At 38.8% G+C, this 20,051-nt stretch overlaps 1 protein-coding gene across 7 annotated transcripts in view; it reads left to right on the forward strand.

Moving 5' to 3' along the window:
* LOC130911193 (teneurin-4-like) overlaps positions 1–20,051 on the forward strand; it is a 599,534-nt gene that overhangs the window by 398,975 nt on the left and 180,508 nt on the right. For all 7 annotated transcript variants that reach the window (XM_057828990.1, XM_057828991.1, XM_057828993.1 and 4 more), the window contains one exon: positions 15,308–15,427. In XM_057828990.1, the coding sequence (XP_057684973.1) occupies positions 15,308–15,427 (120 nt within the window). The remainder of the gene's footprint in view (positions 1–15,307; positions 15,428–20,051) is intronic.

Here is a 20,051-nt window from a genome sequence, read left to right on the forward strand (position 1 = left end):
TCCTGATCCGATCCTGATCGTTTTAGTTTGAGTATCTGCCGATCCCGATATTTCCCGATCTGATTGCTTTTTTTTGCTCCCGATTCAATTCCAATCATTCCCGATAATTTTTCCCGATCATATACATTTTGGCAATGCCTTAAGAAAAAAATGAATAAAACTCGGACGAATATCTACATTCAACATACAGTACATAAGTACTGTATTTGTCTATTATGACAATAAATCCTCAAGATGGCATTTACATTATCAACATTCTTTCTGTGAGAGGGATCCCCGGATAGAAAGACTTGTGACTTTGTACATTGTGACTAAGTATTGCCATCTAGTGTATTTGTTGAGCTTTCAGTAAATGATACTGAAGGCCATGCCAAAATGCATGATGGGAAGTGGAACCATGACTGTGCGTAGTGCTACCAATTGATATATCTTCTCTGCGTTGGGAAATAACATAAGGTGTTAAGAAAAAGAGCAATTTCTACCTTGCTTCCCGACGTTGCTTCCCATGATATTTCTAATCGTAGGGAGAGGGATTGTAAGGCTTTAGCCAATTAAAATAAGGCTCCAAAGGCTGCCAAAATTCACTCTACTCATTTTACGCTGCCTTTTAGCTCTCTAGATGGGCAAAACGGCGCCATTACAGATGGAGCGCGACAATGCGTGAGTGGGTCGTGCAGCGCATGCATTAATTGCGTTAAATATTTTAACGTGATACATTTTTTAAAAAAATTAATTACCACCGTTATTGGGATAAATTTGATAACCCTACCTTAAGCCTAAACTAAAGACTCTGGATAAGTGTAACATATTATGTCTTCAATGTGAAATACAATTAGAAAACGATTTAATTAAAAAATATATATATATTAAAAAATGGCATTTTTTTGCCGATTCTGATACTTTGAAAATGACGTGATCGGACCCGATCCCGATCAATCGGGACATCTCTACTGAGTAGCGGACTTGCCTCGCGTGCATATGGTGTCGGCGAAGACGAAAAATTCTGAATCCTGCCTCCAAAGTGGAAGAATCTGAATGCGGGGCGTTGAGGGCGGCTTCCTCGACATGCATATCAAGGGCTCCCGCGGCGCGAGCCCGCGCCATTAACATCAGCACTCGAACACGTCACATTGGGCGTACGAAGCAGTGCTACTAAACATTAAAAAAAGGCAAATATGGCGGAATGTCGGCTTTAATTTACTGTTTTAATAATATTTTTAAATTAAATATGTTGAACGTTTCAATTTTTGTGCCTTTTTGAACAAAAGAAAAATGGCATTGCTTCGAGTGGGCGGGCATATTTTTTTCCAGGCTGAGGGAGCTAGGTGGGGTCAAAGTGCATCATTCTCTGCCGCCCTGTAAATCTGCACTGCCCCCTAGGGCACATAGTTTTCATGCGGAATTGCGACATTGTTCAAATGGAGACGGAAATGCAAATTTGACATTTTTCGTATTCTCGGAGAGTCACCATGTAAACGGCCCCTAAATGGTTTACTAAATTTCATATAAATTAAATGTTTGTTCAAGATATAACTATAACTTTGGTCAGCTTCAAGATAAAATAGCAGATTTTGTACAAGATTCGGGCATGTTTTTCTTTTAAGATTTTTTTTTTGTGTGGATACATTCACAATCAGAGGTGAGTAGAGTTGCCAAACCTTTACTTAAGTAAGAGTAGACATACCCCAAAATTTTATTACTCAAGTGAAAGTTGTAATCCAAAAAAATCAAGTACATGTAAAAAAGTATTCGGTGGAAAAAAATACTCAAGTACTGAATAACATTGAAAGTGCTTACAATGTCAGATTTTTCCAAATATTATTTTTTTCTCAGAACAACGTCATCTATTTCACTTGTTATTTTTTTTGTTATACAGATGTCCCTCGCAACTTCACGCTTCAAACTTCAGTCCATCGTGGATCTTTTTTTTTTTTCTTTTTTTTTTAATAAATAAATACAGTATTTTATAGACAAGTTAAGGCAATTTATTTGTATAGCACAATTCAACACAGGGCAATTCAAAGTGCTTTACATCACATGAAGATCCACAAGGAGCGATAAAATGATTCATAAAAATGACATTAAATTAACAAAAGTTAAACCAAAGACAATTGAAACAGGAAATAAATTTATACATAAAATGAATAAAAAGCAAATAGCTTGAAATTTGTAATATATAGACAGTTATAGATATACTGTAATAAACAAAAGCATTTTTAGCCGTGATTTAAAGGCGCTTACAGTTTGACCACTCTTCAGACCTTCAGGTAATATGCTAGTATAGTATATATTAGTGATGCACGATAATGCATTTTTCAACCGATACCGATAACCGATAATTTCCTCCTCATTCCAACCGATAACCGATAATGTCAAGCCGATAATTCTATTAAAAGATTTATGTAAAATTTTAAAGTATACACAAAAGAAAATATTACTGTGCAAAAATATAATTTATTGCTCTTTTTTTCAACACAATGTATGAACAAGTCGTCAATTCAAACATCTAAATAATGACAGATTGTCTGACATTGTGTAATGGTAAACCTTTGGCAACAATTACTTACAGAGTAAATACCTAAGTTGCACAAAAATGCGTTTAAAAGTAAGCCATTCCTAACATATATAACATTAATCTGCTGCAAAACACACCTCCTTAAAACTAGTCAGTTTTAAGTGTAAATCTATTGGCAATAAGTGAAATTATCTGCCATCGCTTTAAGTGTATTTCTCTCAGATTTCTTGGAAGAAAAATAGCTAGCTGAAAATAATCTTAACAGCCTTGTTTTAAGCAATACATTATTATACTTAATCCTAAAAAAAAAAAAAAAAAACTTGAAGAAGGAAAGATTTTGAATAATATTTGTGGCTACAGAATATTGATTTAAGAATTTGATTATCTACTGTGACTGTAATTGAGCAAAGAAATAAGTTAAATAATTTGAAAAGTGATTGCTAATGTTATATGCTTTGTTGCACACTGTGAAAATGATTACCTCAAAAGAGCGAGATGTCATGTACCCATTCCGCAGCGCTTTGTTTACATTTGCGGCTTTCACGACATTTGCGTTACAGCAGCTAAACTGCTACATGGCAGTACTATTTGGACGGAGTTTGCGCTCGCATCCGTGTGCGTGTTGTTTAGTGCCTGAGTTTTATTAAGCCGAAAATAAAGGCAGCGTTACAAAGTCATCTGACCGCTCGTCATTTCACATTCTGAATGCATTATTGACTGGCTGACTTCGTTTTCTCCATGTTTAAATTATCTTATAACCACTGTGCCGTCATGATAAGCTTGCTTACCGGACATCACTTTTTCATGAAGAATGGTGGTCGTATAAACTGCATTATTTCTTTTATCCAGGGCTTTGGTTCTCGTGTCATTAAGGTAAAAAAAAAAAAACTGTGTCTCGTCTCGGCGGCAGCTACATTCGTACCGGATAATCCGCCCGCCCGCCCCGGCCGGTTCGCCGCAGCGTATTCGGGTCCTGGCTCTGCTCGCACGCCGTGGGGGAACGCTCGAGAAACCGGGGTGTTCGCCGGAGGTCCAGAGGCCGGGCAACCGGGCTCGGCCCGCCCCGCCTATGGCGAGGCGGCGGCGGCCTGCCGGACTGGCCAAAGCGGCGGGCTCCGTCGGAATTTACCACCCGCCTTGGGCTGCATTCCCAAACAGCCCGACTCTGTATCGTCACAAGCCCTGTAGTTTAGCTTAGTGTTTACAATAGCTTTAGCATTCCTGCTAGCAGCAGCCTCGTATATGTTCCAAAATTCTTTGTGATGCAGTTTTAAATGGCTGCTGGGTTAGTGGTTTTGAATGAGGACGCGTTCTTTCTGCCTCGTGGAACTTGTACGGTACATGTTTCGCAGATGGCGAGAGCGTCGATTTTTTAGTAACAGCCGCCATAATATTCAACTACTGTACTTCTTGTCTTGTAACTCCGCCTCCTCAACCCCTCCTCCCTCATGGGCTTCAGAGAGGGGAGGGGTTGAAGAGGCGGCGTGCTGCATTCTTCGGTTGAGCACATTTGGAGGCAAAATCAAGTATATAATTATCGGATTGCATTATCGGTTGAATTTTTTTATTATCTGGATTATCTGTGTGACGTCATAATTGCCATTATCGGCCGATAATTATCGGTGACCGATATTATCGTGTATCTTTAGTATATATATAATATGGAGCTTTCCTGATCTGGTCATGTAGTCTCACACTCCCTCCTGCTGCTTTTCTTGGTCAGGCAGTGCACTGGAGTTTCTTGTTAAAGTTAACAATGATTGACAGGCGTTAAGGTTTGATCTTTCCAGAGAAGCTTGGAAGCCGAAACCTCAAGGCGCCGCATGTGTCAATCATCATTTTAGCTTGTTGAACACTTACTGTGGCAACTCGTGTGTAAGTGAGCAGTGTGAGTGGATTTGAGTGGACTCACTCAATGAAGCATTTAATAAAGACAAGCATTTTTCTACGTTATTCATGTTTAAAAATAATTTGGTCGGACAGCAACACATTTAAAACTTTTCAAAATTATTGCATTTGAAGAGCTTAAAATATTGGGCTACATAAAAGTTTTTGGGGGGATTTTGCTTCGGGTAAACAAAATGTAAAAACATGTCTTATATGTATCTCCTTCCGATGCTAAATCTGAATAAATACATTGAACTAAAAAAAAAAAAAAAAAAAAAAATAGGGGAGGGGGGTGCTACTTTGCGCTTTTTCACTTAGCGCGGCGGGTTCTGATCCCCACTAACCGTGAAAAACGAGGGATCACTGTACTCTAGTACAACCTAATACATGGTCATAAAAGGCCTAAGAAAATTACAAAAATGATCATTGAATTCCGTCAATCATCCGTCCAAAGAGCATGAGTGCCTTCTAGGGGAGAAAACATGTTACCCTACCATGAATTTTAAAACTATCATATCTCCGGTTTTCTGTGGTCAATCGGTGTCAAAAGTTGAAATCCGCACTTTTGAGTAATGTTGACGGCATTGTTCTAAATGAAATAGCTTATTTTTTACGGCACTTTAAATACCACATGATTGAACAGGCTGCTGTGATTGTAGGACTTCCAACTGCTAGCTTGTGTGTGGTCATGTGACTGTAATGTTAGGTCTGATTGGTATAATGGAGTCATGTGATTATTGTTGCAACGCCTCTGGTGAGACTGGTAGAGCGACTGTGGGCACCTGTGGCAAAAATGAAGTAAAATCTACTCAAGTAAACTTGAAAAGTATGGCGTGACAAAACTGCTCTTTGAAGTACATTTCATCAAAAAGTTAAAGCAAATTTAACAGAGTAAATGTAACGCGTTATTACCCACCTCAGCTCATGATAGATAACTTGGTCAAATAAAAACATAATGTCAAAAAAATACAGACTTCCTGGGTCATTAAGTTTTTGAGACAGAGTTCTAGGTCTACTCATGATTAATATGTAGGGTGCTTCCGATCATGTTTTTTTGCTCCCGATCCTTTCCCGATCGTTTTAGTTTGAGTATCTGCCGATCCCGATATTTCCCGATCCGATTGCTTTTTTTTTGCCCCCGATTCAATTCCAATCATTTCCCATAATTTTTCCCGATCATATACATTTTGGCAATGCATTAAGAAAAAAAATGAATAAAACTCGGATGAAAATATACATTCAACATACAGTACATAGGTACTGTATTTGTTTATTATGACAATAAATCCTCAAGATGGCATTTACATGATTAACATTCTTTCTGTGAGAGGGATCCACGGATAGAAAGACTTGTAATTCTTAAAGCATAAATGTGACTTTTTATATTGTGACTAAATATTGCCATCTAGTGTATTTGTTGAGCTTTCAGTAAATGATACTGCAGCCATTTAACTTCTAGCCAAATGCATGATGGGAAGTGCAACCATGACTGTGCGTTGTGGTACCAATTGATATATCTTCTCTGCGTTGGGGAATAACATAGGGTGTTAAGAAAAAGATCAACTACTACTTATCTTCCCCACATTGCTTCCCACGATGTTTCTAATTGTTGAGAGAGGGATTGTAAAGCTTTCGCCAATTAAAACAAGGCTTCAAAGGCTGCCAAAATCTCTCTATTCAATTTAAGTTGCCTTATAGCTCTATAAATATGTCAATCGGTGCCATTATAGATTGAACGCGACAATTCGTGGGTGGGTAGTGCAGCGCATGCATTAATTGCGCCAAATATTTTAATGTTATTACCGCAATTAAATGTTTTAATGTTATTACCGCCGTTAACGCGATAAATTTGATAGTCCTACTTTAAGCCAAAACTAAAGACTCTGGATGAATGGAAGACATTTTGTCTGTAACGTTAAATACAATTACAAAAAAGATTAAATTTAAAAAATAAATAAATATGAAAAAAAGGCATGTCCGATATTTTTTTGCCGATTCCGATACTTTGAAAATGATGTGATCGGACTAATAGAGAGATCGATCGGGACATCTCTATTAATAAGCCTACCAAATTTCACATTTCAAAGCTGAAACATTTAGTCAATGTTCAAGGACCTATGCCAAAAAAGTTTGCTTTAAACCAAAATGGCTAACTTCTTGAGTCTTTTCCGGCATGGGACCTTGGGACGTTTTTCTGTGTCGACTACTCAAGCCGACCAAAATTAATGCAGCTACATACAACTGGCTTCAAGGGCTGAATTTTTTATTATAAATCGAGTACAGGAAAATTCTCAAATTGGCAATTTATTTGGCTTGACAATAATAATGATGACGAAATGAAGCAATTTCAAGAGGTCCTTGATGGCATATAATACATGCTGACCCTAGCTTATTATAATAGTGAAAAAAGGCGTTTACTAGAGCCCGCAGAGAAGAAACACAACACTAATGGCCTGACTCTAATAACGGCTCAGCCGGGTATCCATCTCTCCCGGTGGCTGTTGCTGTTTACTATTCTGTCCAGTATTCGACGTTGCTGCCGCCGCCACTAAAAAGGCTTTAATCCACTGGTTCTTAACCTTGCTAATGGCACTGAACCCCACAAGATTCAAATGTGCTATCACCGAACTCTTTGGAATTAGATAATAAAGCAATTTTTTTTTTTTTTTTTTTTTTTTTTGATTGAACGATGGCTGCTAGCCCCCTAGTTAAATTGGATTGGATGTCTGTCATAGTCAACGGCAGTTAATCATGACCACTCAATGCCAGTTTTCCCAGTTGAAATGGATTTGCTGTCTATGATTTTGGCAGTGAAGGCATATTACGACATCTATATGTGTGTATATGTGTGTGTACGTATATACAGTGCCTTGCAAAAGTATTCGGCCCCCTTGAACCTTGCAACCTTTCGCCACATTCCAGGCTTCAAACATAAAGATATAAAATTTTAATTTTTTGTCAAGAATCAACAACAAGTGGGACACAATCGTGAAGTGGAACAACATTTATTGGATAATTTAAACTTTTTTAACAAATAAAAAACTGAAAAGTGGGGCGTGCAATATTATTCGGCCCCCTTGCGTTAATACTTTGTAGCGCCACCTTTTGCTCCAATTACAGCTGCAAGTCGCTTGGGGTATGTTTCTAACAGTTTTGCACATCGAGAGACTGACATTCTTGCCCATTCTTCCTTGCAAAACAGCTCGAGCTCAGTGAGGTTGGATGGAGAGTGTTTGTGAACAGCAGTCTTCAGCTCTTTCCACAGATTCTCCATTGTAGATTTGGCTTTATGTTTTGGATCATTGTCCTGTTGGAAGATAAATCTCCGTCCCAGTCTCAGGTCTTGTGCAGATACCAAAAGGTTTTCTTCCAGAATGTTCCTGTATTTGGCTGCATCCATCTTCCCGTCAATTTTAACCATCTTCCCTGTCCCTGCTGAAGAAAAGCAGGCCCAAACCATGATGCTGCCACCACCATGTTTGACAGTGGGGATGGTGTGTTCAGGGTGATGAGCTGTGTTGCTTTTACGCCAAACATATCGTTTTGCATTGTGGCCAAAAAGTTCAATTTTGGTTTCATCTGACCAGAGCACCTTCTTCCACATGTTTGGTGTCTCCCAGGTGGCTTGTGGCAAACTTTAAACGAGACTTTTTATGGATATCTTTGAGAAATGGCTTTCTTCTTGCCACTCTTCCATAAAGGCCAGATTTGTGCAGTGTACGACTGATTGTTGTCCTATGGAGAGACCCTCCCACCTCAGCTGTAGATCTCTGCAGTTCATCCAGAGTGATCATGGGCCTCTTGGCTGCATCTCTGATCAGTTTTCTCCTTGTTTGAGAAGAAGGTTTGGAAGGTCTTGGTAGATTTGCAGTGGTCTGATGCTCCTTCCATTTCAATATGATGGCTTGCACAGTGCTCCTTGAGTTGTTTAAAGCTTGGGAAATCTTTTTGTATCCAAATCCAGCTTTAAACTTCTCCACAACAGTATCTCGGACCTGCCTGGTGTGTTCCTTGGTTTTCATAATGCTCTCTGCATTTTAAACAGAACCCTGAGACTATCACAGAGCAGGTGCATTTATACGGAGACTTGATTACACACAGGCGGATTCTATTTATCATCATCGGTCATTTAGGACAACATTGGATCATTCAGAGATCCTCACTGAACTTCTGGAGTGAGTTTGCTGCACTGAAAGTAAAGGGGCCGAATAATATTGCACGCCCCACTTTTCAGTTTTTTATTTGTTAAAAAAGTTTAAATTATTCAATAAATGTTGTTCGACTTCACGATTGTGTCCCACTTGTTGTTGATTCTTGACAAAAAAAATTAAATTTCATATCTTTATGTTTGAAGCCTGAAATGTGGCGAAAGGTTGCAAGATTCAAGGGGGCCGAATACTTTTGCAAGGCACTGTACATCCAGTGGGGCAAATAAGTATTTTTACTATTAGTCAACCACTAATTGTGCAAGTTCTCCCACTTTAAAATATTAGAGAGGCCTGTAATTGTCAACATGGGTACTTTCTTCAGCAAGGGGACACGTCTGGCAGTGCAGGATTTGAGTCCCTGGCGGCGCATTGTGTTACTGATAGTAGCCTTTGTTACTGTGGTACCCCCGTGTGTTTCTGGGATTTTTGCTCACCGTTCTTGTTATCATTTTGACGCCACGGGGTGAGATATTGCAGGGAGACCCAGATCGAGGGATTATCAGTGGTCTTGAATGTCTTCCATTTTCTAATGATTGCTCCCACAGCTGATTTCTTTACACCAAGCGTTTTACCTATTGCAGATTCAGTCTTCCCAGCCTGGTGCAGGTCTACAATTTTGTCTCTGGGGTCCTTCGACAGCTCTTTGGTCTTGGCCATAGTGGAGTTTGGAGTGTGACTGACTGAGATTGTGGACAGGTGTCTTTTATTCCGATAATGAGTTAAAACAGGTGCCATTAATACAGGTAACGATTGGAGTCTCGTTGGACCTCGTTAGAAGAAGTTAGACCTCTTTGACAGCCAGAAATCTTGCTTGTTTATAGGTGACCAAATACTTATTTTCCACTCTAATTTGGAAATAAATTCTTTAAAAAAAATCAAACAATGTGATTTTCTGTTTTTTTTCCACATTCTGTCTCTCATGGTTGAGGCTTACCCATGTTTACAATTAGAGGCATCTCTAATCTTTTTAAGTAGAACTTGCACAATTGGTGGTTGACTAAATACTTATGTGCCCCACTGTACAATTCCAACATATCGACTCGGCAGACTGTCAAAATAAGGTGACCTGGACTCATGTAAAAATATGTGATTGGGACGCTCCTAGCAAGAAGTAAAAATATTTACATTAACTAACTTACGTTTTTTCCACTGTTGGTGAACGGCAATCGATAAATTGTGGTGACTGCCGATCGGATCTCATTTGCCAACGTCGATGTCCGGGTTCTCGATAAGCAGCCAAGCAAGCAATCTGCGCTTTTATTGTTTCCTTCGCAATGAGAAAGATAAGTCGTGTTTTTTTTTAATTAGAGCGAAAAAGCAAAGTAAAGCTTTCTTATCTCATTATCGCTCCAGCTCGGCTGAGGAAAAAAACCCTCAGAGACATGCAAGGAGGTGTTTTTTTGTTGTTGTGCTTGATTGCTTTTATTTTGTGCACTGTTTTCTTTTCATAAGTCACCATGAATCTTTCGACTTTCATGTTTCTTGCTGCAAAAATAAAAGATTTTCTGCTTTTATGCAGATAAAGCATGAAAGTCGGAACGGAAAACATTCATCCAACTTTGTCTTTAATACAGAGAAACAGTGGAGGTCATTGTTTCATACAGCTGTGCGTCCTCATATATTTATGTATTTTCTTTCTATTACGCTCTAAGATTTTTACTACGATGCAATTTTTTCATCCAAAATAGATGCGTTGCTTTAATCCAGTGGCTAAACCACATTTTTTCGGACTATAAGTCGCACCTGAGTACAAGTCACACCAGCCCAAAAATGCGCAATAAAGACGAAGAAAAAACATAAAAGTCGCACCAGAGTATAAGTCGCATTTTGGGGGGAAATTTACTTGATAAAATCCAACACATAGATATATCATCTTGAAAGGCAATTTAATCTAAAAATTAGGGCTGTCAAAATTATCGTGTTATCGGGCGGTAATTAATTTTTTAAAATTAATCACGTTAAAATATTTGACGCAGTTAACGCACATGCCCCGCTCAAACAGATTAAAATGGCAGCAGTGTAATAAGTTATTATTTGTAATAATTTTCATTTTACAACCTCACTTCTTTTGGCACTATTCTATCTCCATACAGAGTGTAATGTCCACTTGTTACTTGTTTTTTGGTGTTTGGCGCCCTCTGCTGGCGCTTGGGCCCAAAAGATTTTATGCGTTCAGCACAATGAGTGAGCATGGTGTAATTATTAACACCAACAATGGCGAGCTACTAGTTTATTTTTTTATTGAAATTTTTACAAATTTTAATAAAACGAAAACATTACGAGGGGTTTTAATATAAAATTTCTCTTACTTATACTAACATTTATCTTTTAAGAACTACAAGTCTTTCTATCCATGGATCGCTTTAAGAGAATGTTAATATTGTTAATGCCATATTGTTGATTTATCATTATAATAAACATATACAGTACTTAAGTACCTTATGTTGAATGCATATACCCGTCTTGTGTCTTGTCTTTCCATTCCAACAATAATTTACAGAAAAATATGGCATATTTTATAGATGGTTTGAATTGCGATTAATTACAATTAATTAATTTTTAAGCTGTAATTAACTCGATTAAAAATTTTAACCGTTTGACAGCCCTAATAAAAATACAATAGAGAACAACATGCTAAATAAGGGTACAGTGTGATAATGTTACATAATGCATGAACAACAAAATGCGAACGTGGCCGGTATGTTAACGTACCGTATTGTCCCGAATATAAGAAGGTGTTTTTTGCATTGAAATAACATTGAAAAAGAGGGTGTTGTCTTATATTCGCGGTCTAGACGTTATACACATTCACAACGCTAGATGGCGCCAGATATCATTGAAGCGATGTTCTGTCATGACAGCTCTCAGCTACTAGTTTAACCAGTTTGCATTATTTTATTGCAATGTTTTTCCTTACTCAGATTAGTTTCAAGACTACAGTTACAGTTAGACTTGTCTTTGATGATTAATGCAGTTATTGCAATTTTGTTGTTTTATCACTATAGATTTATTTACAATTAAAAAATGAGAAGCCATTCATTTACGAATGTGATTGCACTTTAGTGCAAATGACTTGCTCATGTTGCGTTCAAGAACTGCTCAGCTTTCTAGCTGTCAGCTACCTTGCTATCTGCGACAATGTGGACCCCAGCACGTCTACTGTACATCATTTGATTAGAGTCGTCAAGTGTCAATATACACGAAAGTGTCCTTTCCATTTCATCCATATGCAAGACCGTCAATCCTCCCCCTGTGTTTTATTCCAACTAAGGGTGTAACGGTACATGTATTTGTATTGAACCGTTTCGGTACGTGGTGTTCGGTTCGGAACGGAGGCGTACCGAACGGGTTTCTGACGTAATGTAACCCTTACTTTCCGAGGCTGTGAGTCAGTCGGGTTACAGTTTTATTTGTGTAGATTATATTTACTCCGTCTTCTCTACTATAATGAGGACCAACACGGTAGGACAGTATAACTCAGAAACGTCAACGGCGCGACAACGTGGCCACCGCGTGAACGCAGTCAAACGCGAGCGTTAAAGTCAATCAGCCAATGCACACCAGTCGCAGTGCGGCCACGTGTTAGACGCGTCCCAGAAGCGGCTCAACACGACACACGCGAAAAGAACGGCAGAGTTTATTATTTGACGCGAGACGCGACCTTCCTGCGTCAATACTTCTACCGGTAGCTAGGATCGGGCAGACCGGAAGTCACTCGTGTAAAAATACGGTGAATCCGGTCGATTTTCAAACTAATACGCAATCGTAACTCACTTTTTGAGTCCATCAGATCTCTTGAGTGGTAGATCGGGGCACAGTTGACTTGTCCTTGTTGATTTACTGCTGTCTTCTCTGCTATAATAATAACCAACACGACCCCGTGTTCAATACTATACCCTCCTACCACAACAAAGCAAGTCGGAACTAATATTCACACAGGAACTAAAGTTATACAACATAAAATAAACAATATAAATGAATACTACATCACATTTATAAAATATAAACACATAATAAAATAAGTAATAGCCCATTTAAATAAAATAAATTGAAATGAGCTAAAACACCTGTAATTAAATAATAAGAATAATACACAGATCCTGCTTACACAATTAAATTTATTAATTTCTGTGTGAAAAAAAATGATCATGGAGGCATTTTATTTGTAAAATACATGTTAAAATCTTTGTCATTGGGATTGCTTTTCTCTTTAGCACAGGACTTCTTTTTTCTTCTTTCTTTCAAAAAGAAAGCTGACCAATACGCGAGGTCTGAAAGGCAAATTGTTGTTGGATTATCTTTAAATACCCGCTACTTTTTGAGCAGAATTCTAGCTTTGTATAGGCTAATGTTCCTATCATTAAAAGCACAAAGGTGTGTAATAAACAACTAGCACATTTATATTTTGCATTTTGTTTTCTTACTGTACCAAAAATGAACCAAACCGTAACCTCAAAACCGAGGTACGTACCGAACCGAGATTTTTGTGTACCGTTATACCCCTAATCCCAACACATTGTTGTGGACCGCAAGGTAGCTGATGGCTAGAAATCCGAGCAGTTCTTGGACGTGACACGAGCAGTTGCATTTGCTCTCGTTTCAAAAGTCCATTGACTATTTTGTTCGCCTCCATGAAAACACAGAGAAAAAAGGCAACTTTTTTGAGAAACACTACAAAGGTAAATGAGAAAGCCCTCAAAACCAGTTACCTTGTTGCTAAACTTGTTGCTGAATCCAAAAAGAGACAACACTAACCTGCCTGCAAAGCCATTGTCAGTGAGATGCTTGCCCCTGATGCGATTAGACATTTCTAATGTCCCCGTCTGACAATTCTGAGCTTTTCAAGCCTAACTGCTATAAAAAAATAAAAACAGAGAGAGACTAAGAGCTGTTGACGAAGACCTGCCAGTGTATCGGCTTTGTGTTCATCCATACAGGCTCAAGTTTCACACAGAGTAAGTATAAATATTGAGAAATTATTTTATAATTAAATATACTGTACAGAAAGTAATTTTGAAACATTTTTGGTTTGTGGTGTGCCGCGAGATTTTTTCCAATGTAAAAACATGCAGTGACACAGAAAAGGTTAAAAAACACTGCTGTAGATGATGCCATGTAGATTTAAAACTCTAAGTATTATTTTTTTTTTTTTTTTCACCGGTGAAAATTATACTGGGGCACTGCAGATCAATACTGGGGCACATGCCCCAGCGAAATATGTCTGGTGACCAGTGTTGGGAATAACGCCGTTATTTTTTCAGCAGTGGGGTAATCTAACCAAATATTTTTTCCGCCGTTACAACGCCGTAACCGTTACTGACAGTCAAAAGCGGTCTATTACTTACTTTCAATAAATTGAAAAAACTACCAGCCGTAGCGAGTCTACTCTGCTCTGTTTATTTGTCATCCAAGACTTGGGGTGCGTTCAGGTTCATGGCAATGAAAATAATAAACACACATAGCCTACCTTGGCAAGAAGGTACCTGCACCCATCCGCAGCAAAACTGTTCGTAGCTTTGTAGTGATTTGTAATTTCGGAATTGCTGATGAGTTTAGTAACATACACCAAACAATAAATACAGCAGAATGTCCATTTCACGTAATTGTGGAAGCCCGTCGACATTTTTACTCCATTTGTGTTCGGCTTGCTCGTAAGGGTCAACATTGTTCACATCCTTAAGTTTGATCACATATCTGTTTTTCGCCTTAGCAAATAGTTTGTCTCTTTATCGAACTGGCAAGTTTAATGTCCCGCGAGCCAGACCTGCTTCCAATATTCTGTGACGTAAACGCTCGAGCCTAATAGCGCACGTACTTCAGAGCGAATGTAAAACCAGAACAGCGCGTGCGGCAAACACACACATGCAAAACACATGCAGAGGGATATGATGGCAGAGCATTCAGAGGAAAATGTGTCCTTTACGAGGTGGAGATATAAACACTATTTCAAGTTGGTCGAAATTAAAGGAAAGAACATGCATGTAAATTGTAATTTATGTCCCGAGGCAAAACTTTTGTCGACATCTGTGGTAAGCAATTGGAATCTGTTTATTTTTGTTGCACTTCAAGTGTAGGATAAATCTGTTGCTGGTGAGGTGCAATAAATATTACAAGGTTCTATAACACAACTACCTGTCTGTTCTTCTCTATTCAACTGACTCGAATACTGCTCGGAAAATTTCAAATAACGGAAATAGTTAGTTTCCCTGTTAACTAGTTACTTTTACTATAGAGTAATTCAGTTACTAACTCAGTTACTTTTTTGAAGAAGTAGTGAGTAACTATAACTAATTATTTTTTTTAAGTAACGTGCGCAACACTGCTGGTGACGCCCATGCATGGGCAACAAATTTTAGACCCCTGACACAGAATGTCTTCATACAAGTACAGGCATTTTGTCAGTGAAGATTGACCAATTCTGAAAAACAGCCTCTTCTTGGTCATTAGTATTGTGGGGCAACACTTGGAGGAATTAAAGTGTCGTTTTAATTGCTTGAGCTGTAAAGACATTGATTCATCCCCCGTGGCCATTTTTGGCTTCGAAGTGATGCATTATCCAAACAATAAACTCGTGTTTTCCACGTCCCAGTTTAATTCGAGACACTTGTCCTAATTTAGAGAGGGACTATTATTCTTTGGCATCATTAAGCACACGCCTCAATTTTTCGTCTCGGTACTGACCCCGTCTCTCTTGCAGGCACGCTTGCGTCATCCGTGGACAAGTGGTGACCTCGGACGGAACGCCGTTGGTGGGCGTCAACATCAGCTTCATCAACAAACCGGCGTTCGGGTACACCGTCACCAGGCAGGATGGAAGGTAAGAGTCAAACGCCGTCGACGTTGAGTTCCAAAGATGCTAGACCGCCGCCATTGATCGGTCTTGCGCTTTCCATTTCGGGAGAGCCGGGCACAATTCCCAGAGACATCAAACAAAGCCTATCTGGTGCACGCTCGTAAATTATGCGTCAGTAGCAGCAGGCGAGGAAAAGGAATTAAATATGCCAAGTCAAAGAAAGCGATCGCAGATGGACAGTGTTTGCAAGACAACGGCGGCTTCTTGAGGAATTAGAGGAGACATTTTATTTGAGGCGACACACATGCATTCTGTACAAATGTTGACTTAATTTTGGCTTTGTCACATTTTTGAAATTACCTGCAATCCAATCTAAAATGTTGGATTATAATGCGGTTTGTACAACACGCAACAGGATTACATTGACATAAATACTCACAATACTTACAGTGGTATGAGAAAGTGTCTGAACATTTTAAAATTCTCACATTTCTGCATAAAGTCACCATCAAACATGATGGACATCTTTGTCAAAATCACACAGATGAAAAAACTGTCTGCTTTAACTAAAACCACCCAAACATTTATAGGTTTTCATATTTTGATGAAGATAGTATGCAAAAAATGACAGAAAGGGTAAAAATAAGTAAGTGAACCCTCTGCCTAAGGAGACTTAAAGAGAAATTGTAACCATTTTTTACCAAACAATTTAATTTAGGTGTGTGCCTGTTTTCTGAAATTTCCAGGTTCGCGGTGAATCAGTAACAGGCACACTTTTGCTCAATAGACAATGTTTATTGATTAGAAAATGCAGAAAAAAATGAGATTTATTGATTACAATCCCACAAGAGCAAGCAAACAAGTATCAACAAATGTCAACGATGATGCTAGATTTCAGTTTGTCAACCCCAGAATCCTCGCGTTACCGTTACAGCGAAACAAAATGTCCCTTTAGCAATGGAAATCGCTTACCGTGACAAGTGAGTGGGAAGCCAGCAACACTCCAGTAAAGCGGCAAAAGGACAAAGCTGGGCGATCCGTACGCTTAATCCACCAGCGGACTTCACGGGTCACCCGGGAACGTCCGCTTTTTTAAGGATGCGCCCCTCTGAGGCGGAGAGGCCAACTTCCGCCTCCGAGCAGCGCGGCCCCGTCCAATGACAAACATTAAAGCTACTTTTGGTTCAGCCCCCTTGAAAAAGGGCTTTTCACATGGGACAAATGAGCTGTGCTGCAACAGATGCAACAAATGGTCAATTTTGTGGGTGCAAAACAAGTTATCTCGAGAGTTTCCCTTTTACTATGGTGCAAAACAAGTTATCTCGTGAGATTCCCTACTCAAGCGCGTCTCCTAACTATGGGAACAAGGTGAAAAGCAATAGAAGTTGTTCACAGCATACATCACAAAGGCATAATGTAATAATTTCCCCCATCATTCCGCCCTTTGTCCCGGATTGAATTTATCATAAGGCATAATGTGCTAATTCACTTCGGGTCACATAATACTGTATTTTCTCCATCAGTGCCTAATCACTGATGAGTGGTTTAAAGCTGCCCCGCCCACTATAAAACACACATCTGGTAAGAACTGTCTTGATGAGAAGCATTGTCTGATGTGCATCATGGCTCGGTCAAAAGAGCTGTCTGAAGACGTGCGATCAAGGATTGTTGATTTGTATAAAGCTGGGATAAAAAAAACATCTCTAAAAGTCTGGATGTTCATCAATCCACAATCAGAGAAGTTGTCTACAAATGGAGAGAGTTTAGCACTGTTGCTTCTCTCCCAAAGAGTGGCCGTCCACCAATGATGATGCCAAGAGTTCAGCGCAGAATACTCAGAGAGGTAAAAAAGAACCCTAGAGTGTCTGCTAAAGACTTACAGAAGTCACTGGCACAGTCCAATATCTATGTGCACAACTATGGACAAGAATCATGGAAGGACTCCACAGAGGAAGCCACTGCTGTAAAAAAAAAAAAAACAACAACAAAAAAAGCATTGTTGCTAGTTTAATGTTCGCAAAAAGGCACTTGGACACTCCACAGATGTTTTGGCAAGATATTTTGTAGACTGATGACAAAAAAGTTGAATTGTTTGGGAGTAACACACAACATCATGTGTGGTGGAAAAATGTAACAGCTCACTAACATCAACACATCATCCCACCGTGAAGCATGGGGGAGGGAGCATCATGATTTGGGGCTGTTTTGCTTCCTCAGGGCCTGGACAACTTGCAATCTTTAATGGAAGAATGAATTCAAAAGTTTATCAGGATGTTTTGCTAGAAAATCCGTCAGGCAGTTGAAGCTAAAAAAGAGGATGGATGCTGCAGCAAGACAATAATCCAAAACACAGATGTAAATAAACTTCCGAGTGGGTCCTTCCGCACATACGTTAATTGCATGTTAATTGCAATATTTTAACGTGATTAATTTAAAAAATTAATTACCGCCCGTTAACGCGATAATTTTGACAGCCCTAAAATAAACTTATCTATTGTGATAAAAACAACAAAATTTCAATAACTGCATTAACCATCAAAGTGGAGTCTAACTGTAACTGTAGTCTTGAAACAAATCTGAATAAGGAAAAACATTGCAATTAAATAATGCAAACTGGTTAAACTTGAGAGTAGCTGAGAGCTGTCATGACAGTACATCGCTTCAATGATATCTGGCGCCATCTAGCGTCGTGAATGGGTATAATGTCTAGACCGCGAATATAAGACAACCCCCACTTTTTCAGTCTTATTTCAATGCAAAAAACACCGTCTTATATTCCGGCCAATACGGTAAGGGACCCTTATTGTAAAGTGTTACCAACAATTTTATTCCGATCAGGCTTTTTTTTCCAAATAAATGTGCCCATGTAAATGCAGATGCTGTCAGATAGCGGTGATAACCTCAAAAAACCTCTGTAGTTCATGTCAGGAAACTTTTTGGGGGGCAACACACTTTGAAAGAGGCCGGCCCCGGACAATAAAGAACACATCATAGAAATGAGTCTAGACAGCTTTCCCATTTCTAAGTGGCTGAACAGGTGCATTTCTGATTTCACGCTGCACTGCGCCTGTTTACAGTGATTGCAGTAGGGAATGCTTGTGCTGGTGACTTGCAGGGGGAGTTGCAGGGCCATGTTTACAGGAGGGAAAAGCAGGGAGATGGAGGAGTGTTTACACATAAGCTCACTCCTAGAGAAGCGTATAGAATTTTGCGAAAAAAGAGCCATGCGTGAGAAAAAGGCTCACGAGGGGGAGAGAGATGAAGGAAGGCGGCGTCACGCAAGCAAAGACCAAGACAGAGAGGAAAAGACTTCAAGGCCAAAGCAGATTAGAGGAGTGTTGATGATGAGGGATGTCGATGAAAGGATATCGGGGAGAAAGATCAAGAGTGCGCGCTTTATCCAGACACTAGAAAATGATAAAAATGTCAGCGGGAAGAGAAAGCGTACATTGCGACACGACAGCTTTCACTCTTCGAAGACAGAAAGAAAGAGTGTCTTGTTTTCTAACCCAAAATAACTCATTGGTTGCTACTAACCCAAAAATTGAGATCGAAAAATATAAAATTAGTTCGATATAACTGATAAGTACCGTATTGGACCGAATATAAGACGGCCCTGATAATAAGACGACCCCCACTTTTTCAAGACTCAAGTTTGAAAAAAGACTTTTTGAACACCAAATTAATTTTTATACGGAAAATAATCACAGTACATCCGAAAGAAATGATTATAACAATATATATTTTAGGGAAAAATGATGCTATCTGAACATTTAAATATGTAAACTAAAGTGCAATCATATTCATAAATGAATGGCTTCTGGTTTTTGAAATGTAAATAAACCAATCTATTGTGATAAAACAACAAAATTGCAATAACTGCATTAACCATCAAAGTGAAGTCTAACTGTACCTGTAGTCTTGAAACAAAACTGAATTAGGATAAACATTGCAATAAAAAATTGCAAACTGGTTAAACTTGAGAGAAGCTGAGATCTGTCATGACAGAACATCTCTTTAATGATATCTGGCGCCATCTAGCGTCGTGAATGGGGAGAGTAGCTGAGATCTGTCATGACTGATCATCGCTTCAATGATATTTGGCGCCATCTAGCGTCGTGAATGGGTATGGATATGAAAATAGGTTTTTTGAAAATAGGAAATAGGTTTTATACTACACAACACGCAGAAGTGAACGCCAACGGAAGGCATGCATTATGTTAGCTGTCGCGGAAAGCTAACTCTAAAACAGGGGTCCCCAAACTACGGCCACATTTGGTCCGGCCCCCTGAACAAAAAAAAAAAAACAAAAACAAAAAAATTGTGTGGTTTTTTTTTTTTTTTTCTTCAATAGTGTTATTTATTTCCTGGCTTTTTTCTTTGAAGAACCCAGAGAGGGTTATTTGGTTATTATCTATTTAATTAATAGTGTTATTATTATTATTATTATTTATTATATTATATTGTATTATATTATTTTAATTTTATTTACTTTTGTTCCGTGAAGAATTCAGAAAGGGTTATTTGATTGTGGCTTTCTGAAAAACAATAAATTTTTACTAGGGCTGTCAAAATTATCACGTTAACGGGCGGTAATTAATTTTTTTAATCAATCACTTTAAAATATTTGACACAATTAACGCACATG

Source organism: Corythoichthys intestinalis, unplaced genomic scaffold (assembly GCF_030265065.1).
Source record: "Corythoichthys intestinalis isolate RoL2023-P3 unplaced genomic scaffold, ASM3026506v1 HiC_scaffold_23, whole genome shotgun sequence".
Taxonomy (NCBI): Eukaryota; Metazoa; Chordata; class Actinopteri; order Syngnathiformes; family Syngnathidae; genus Corythoichthys; species Corythoichthys intestinalis.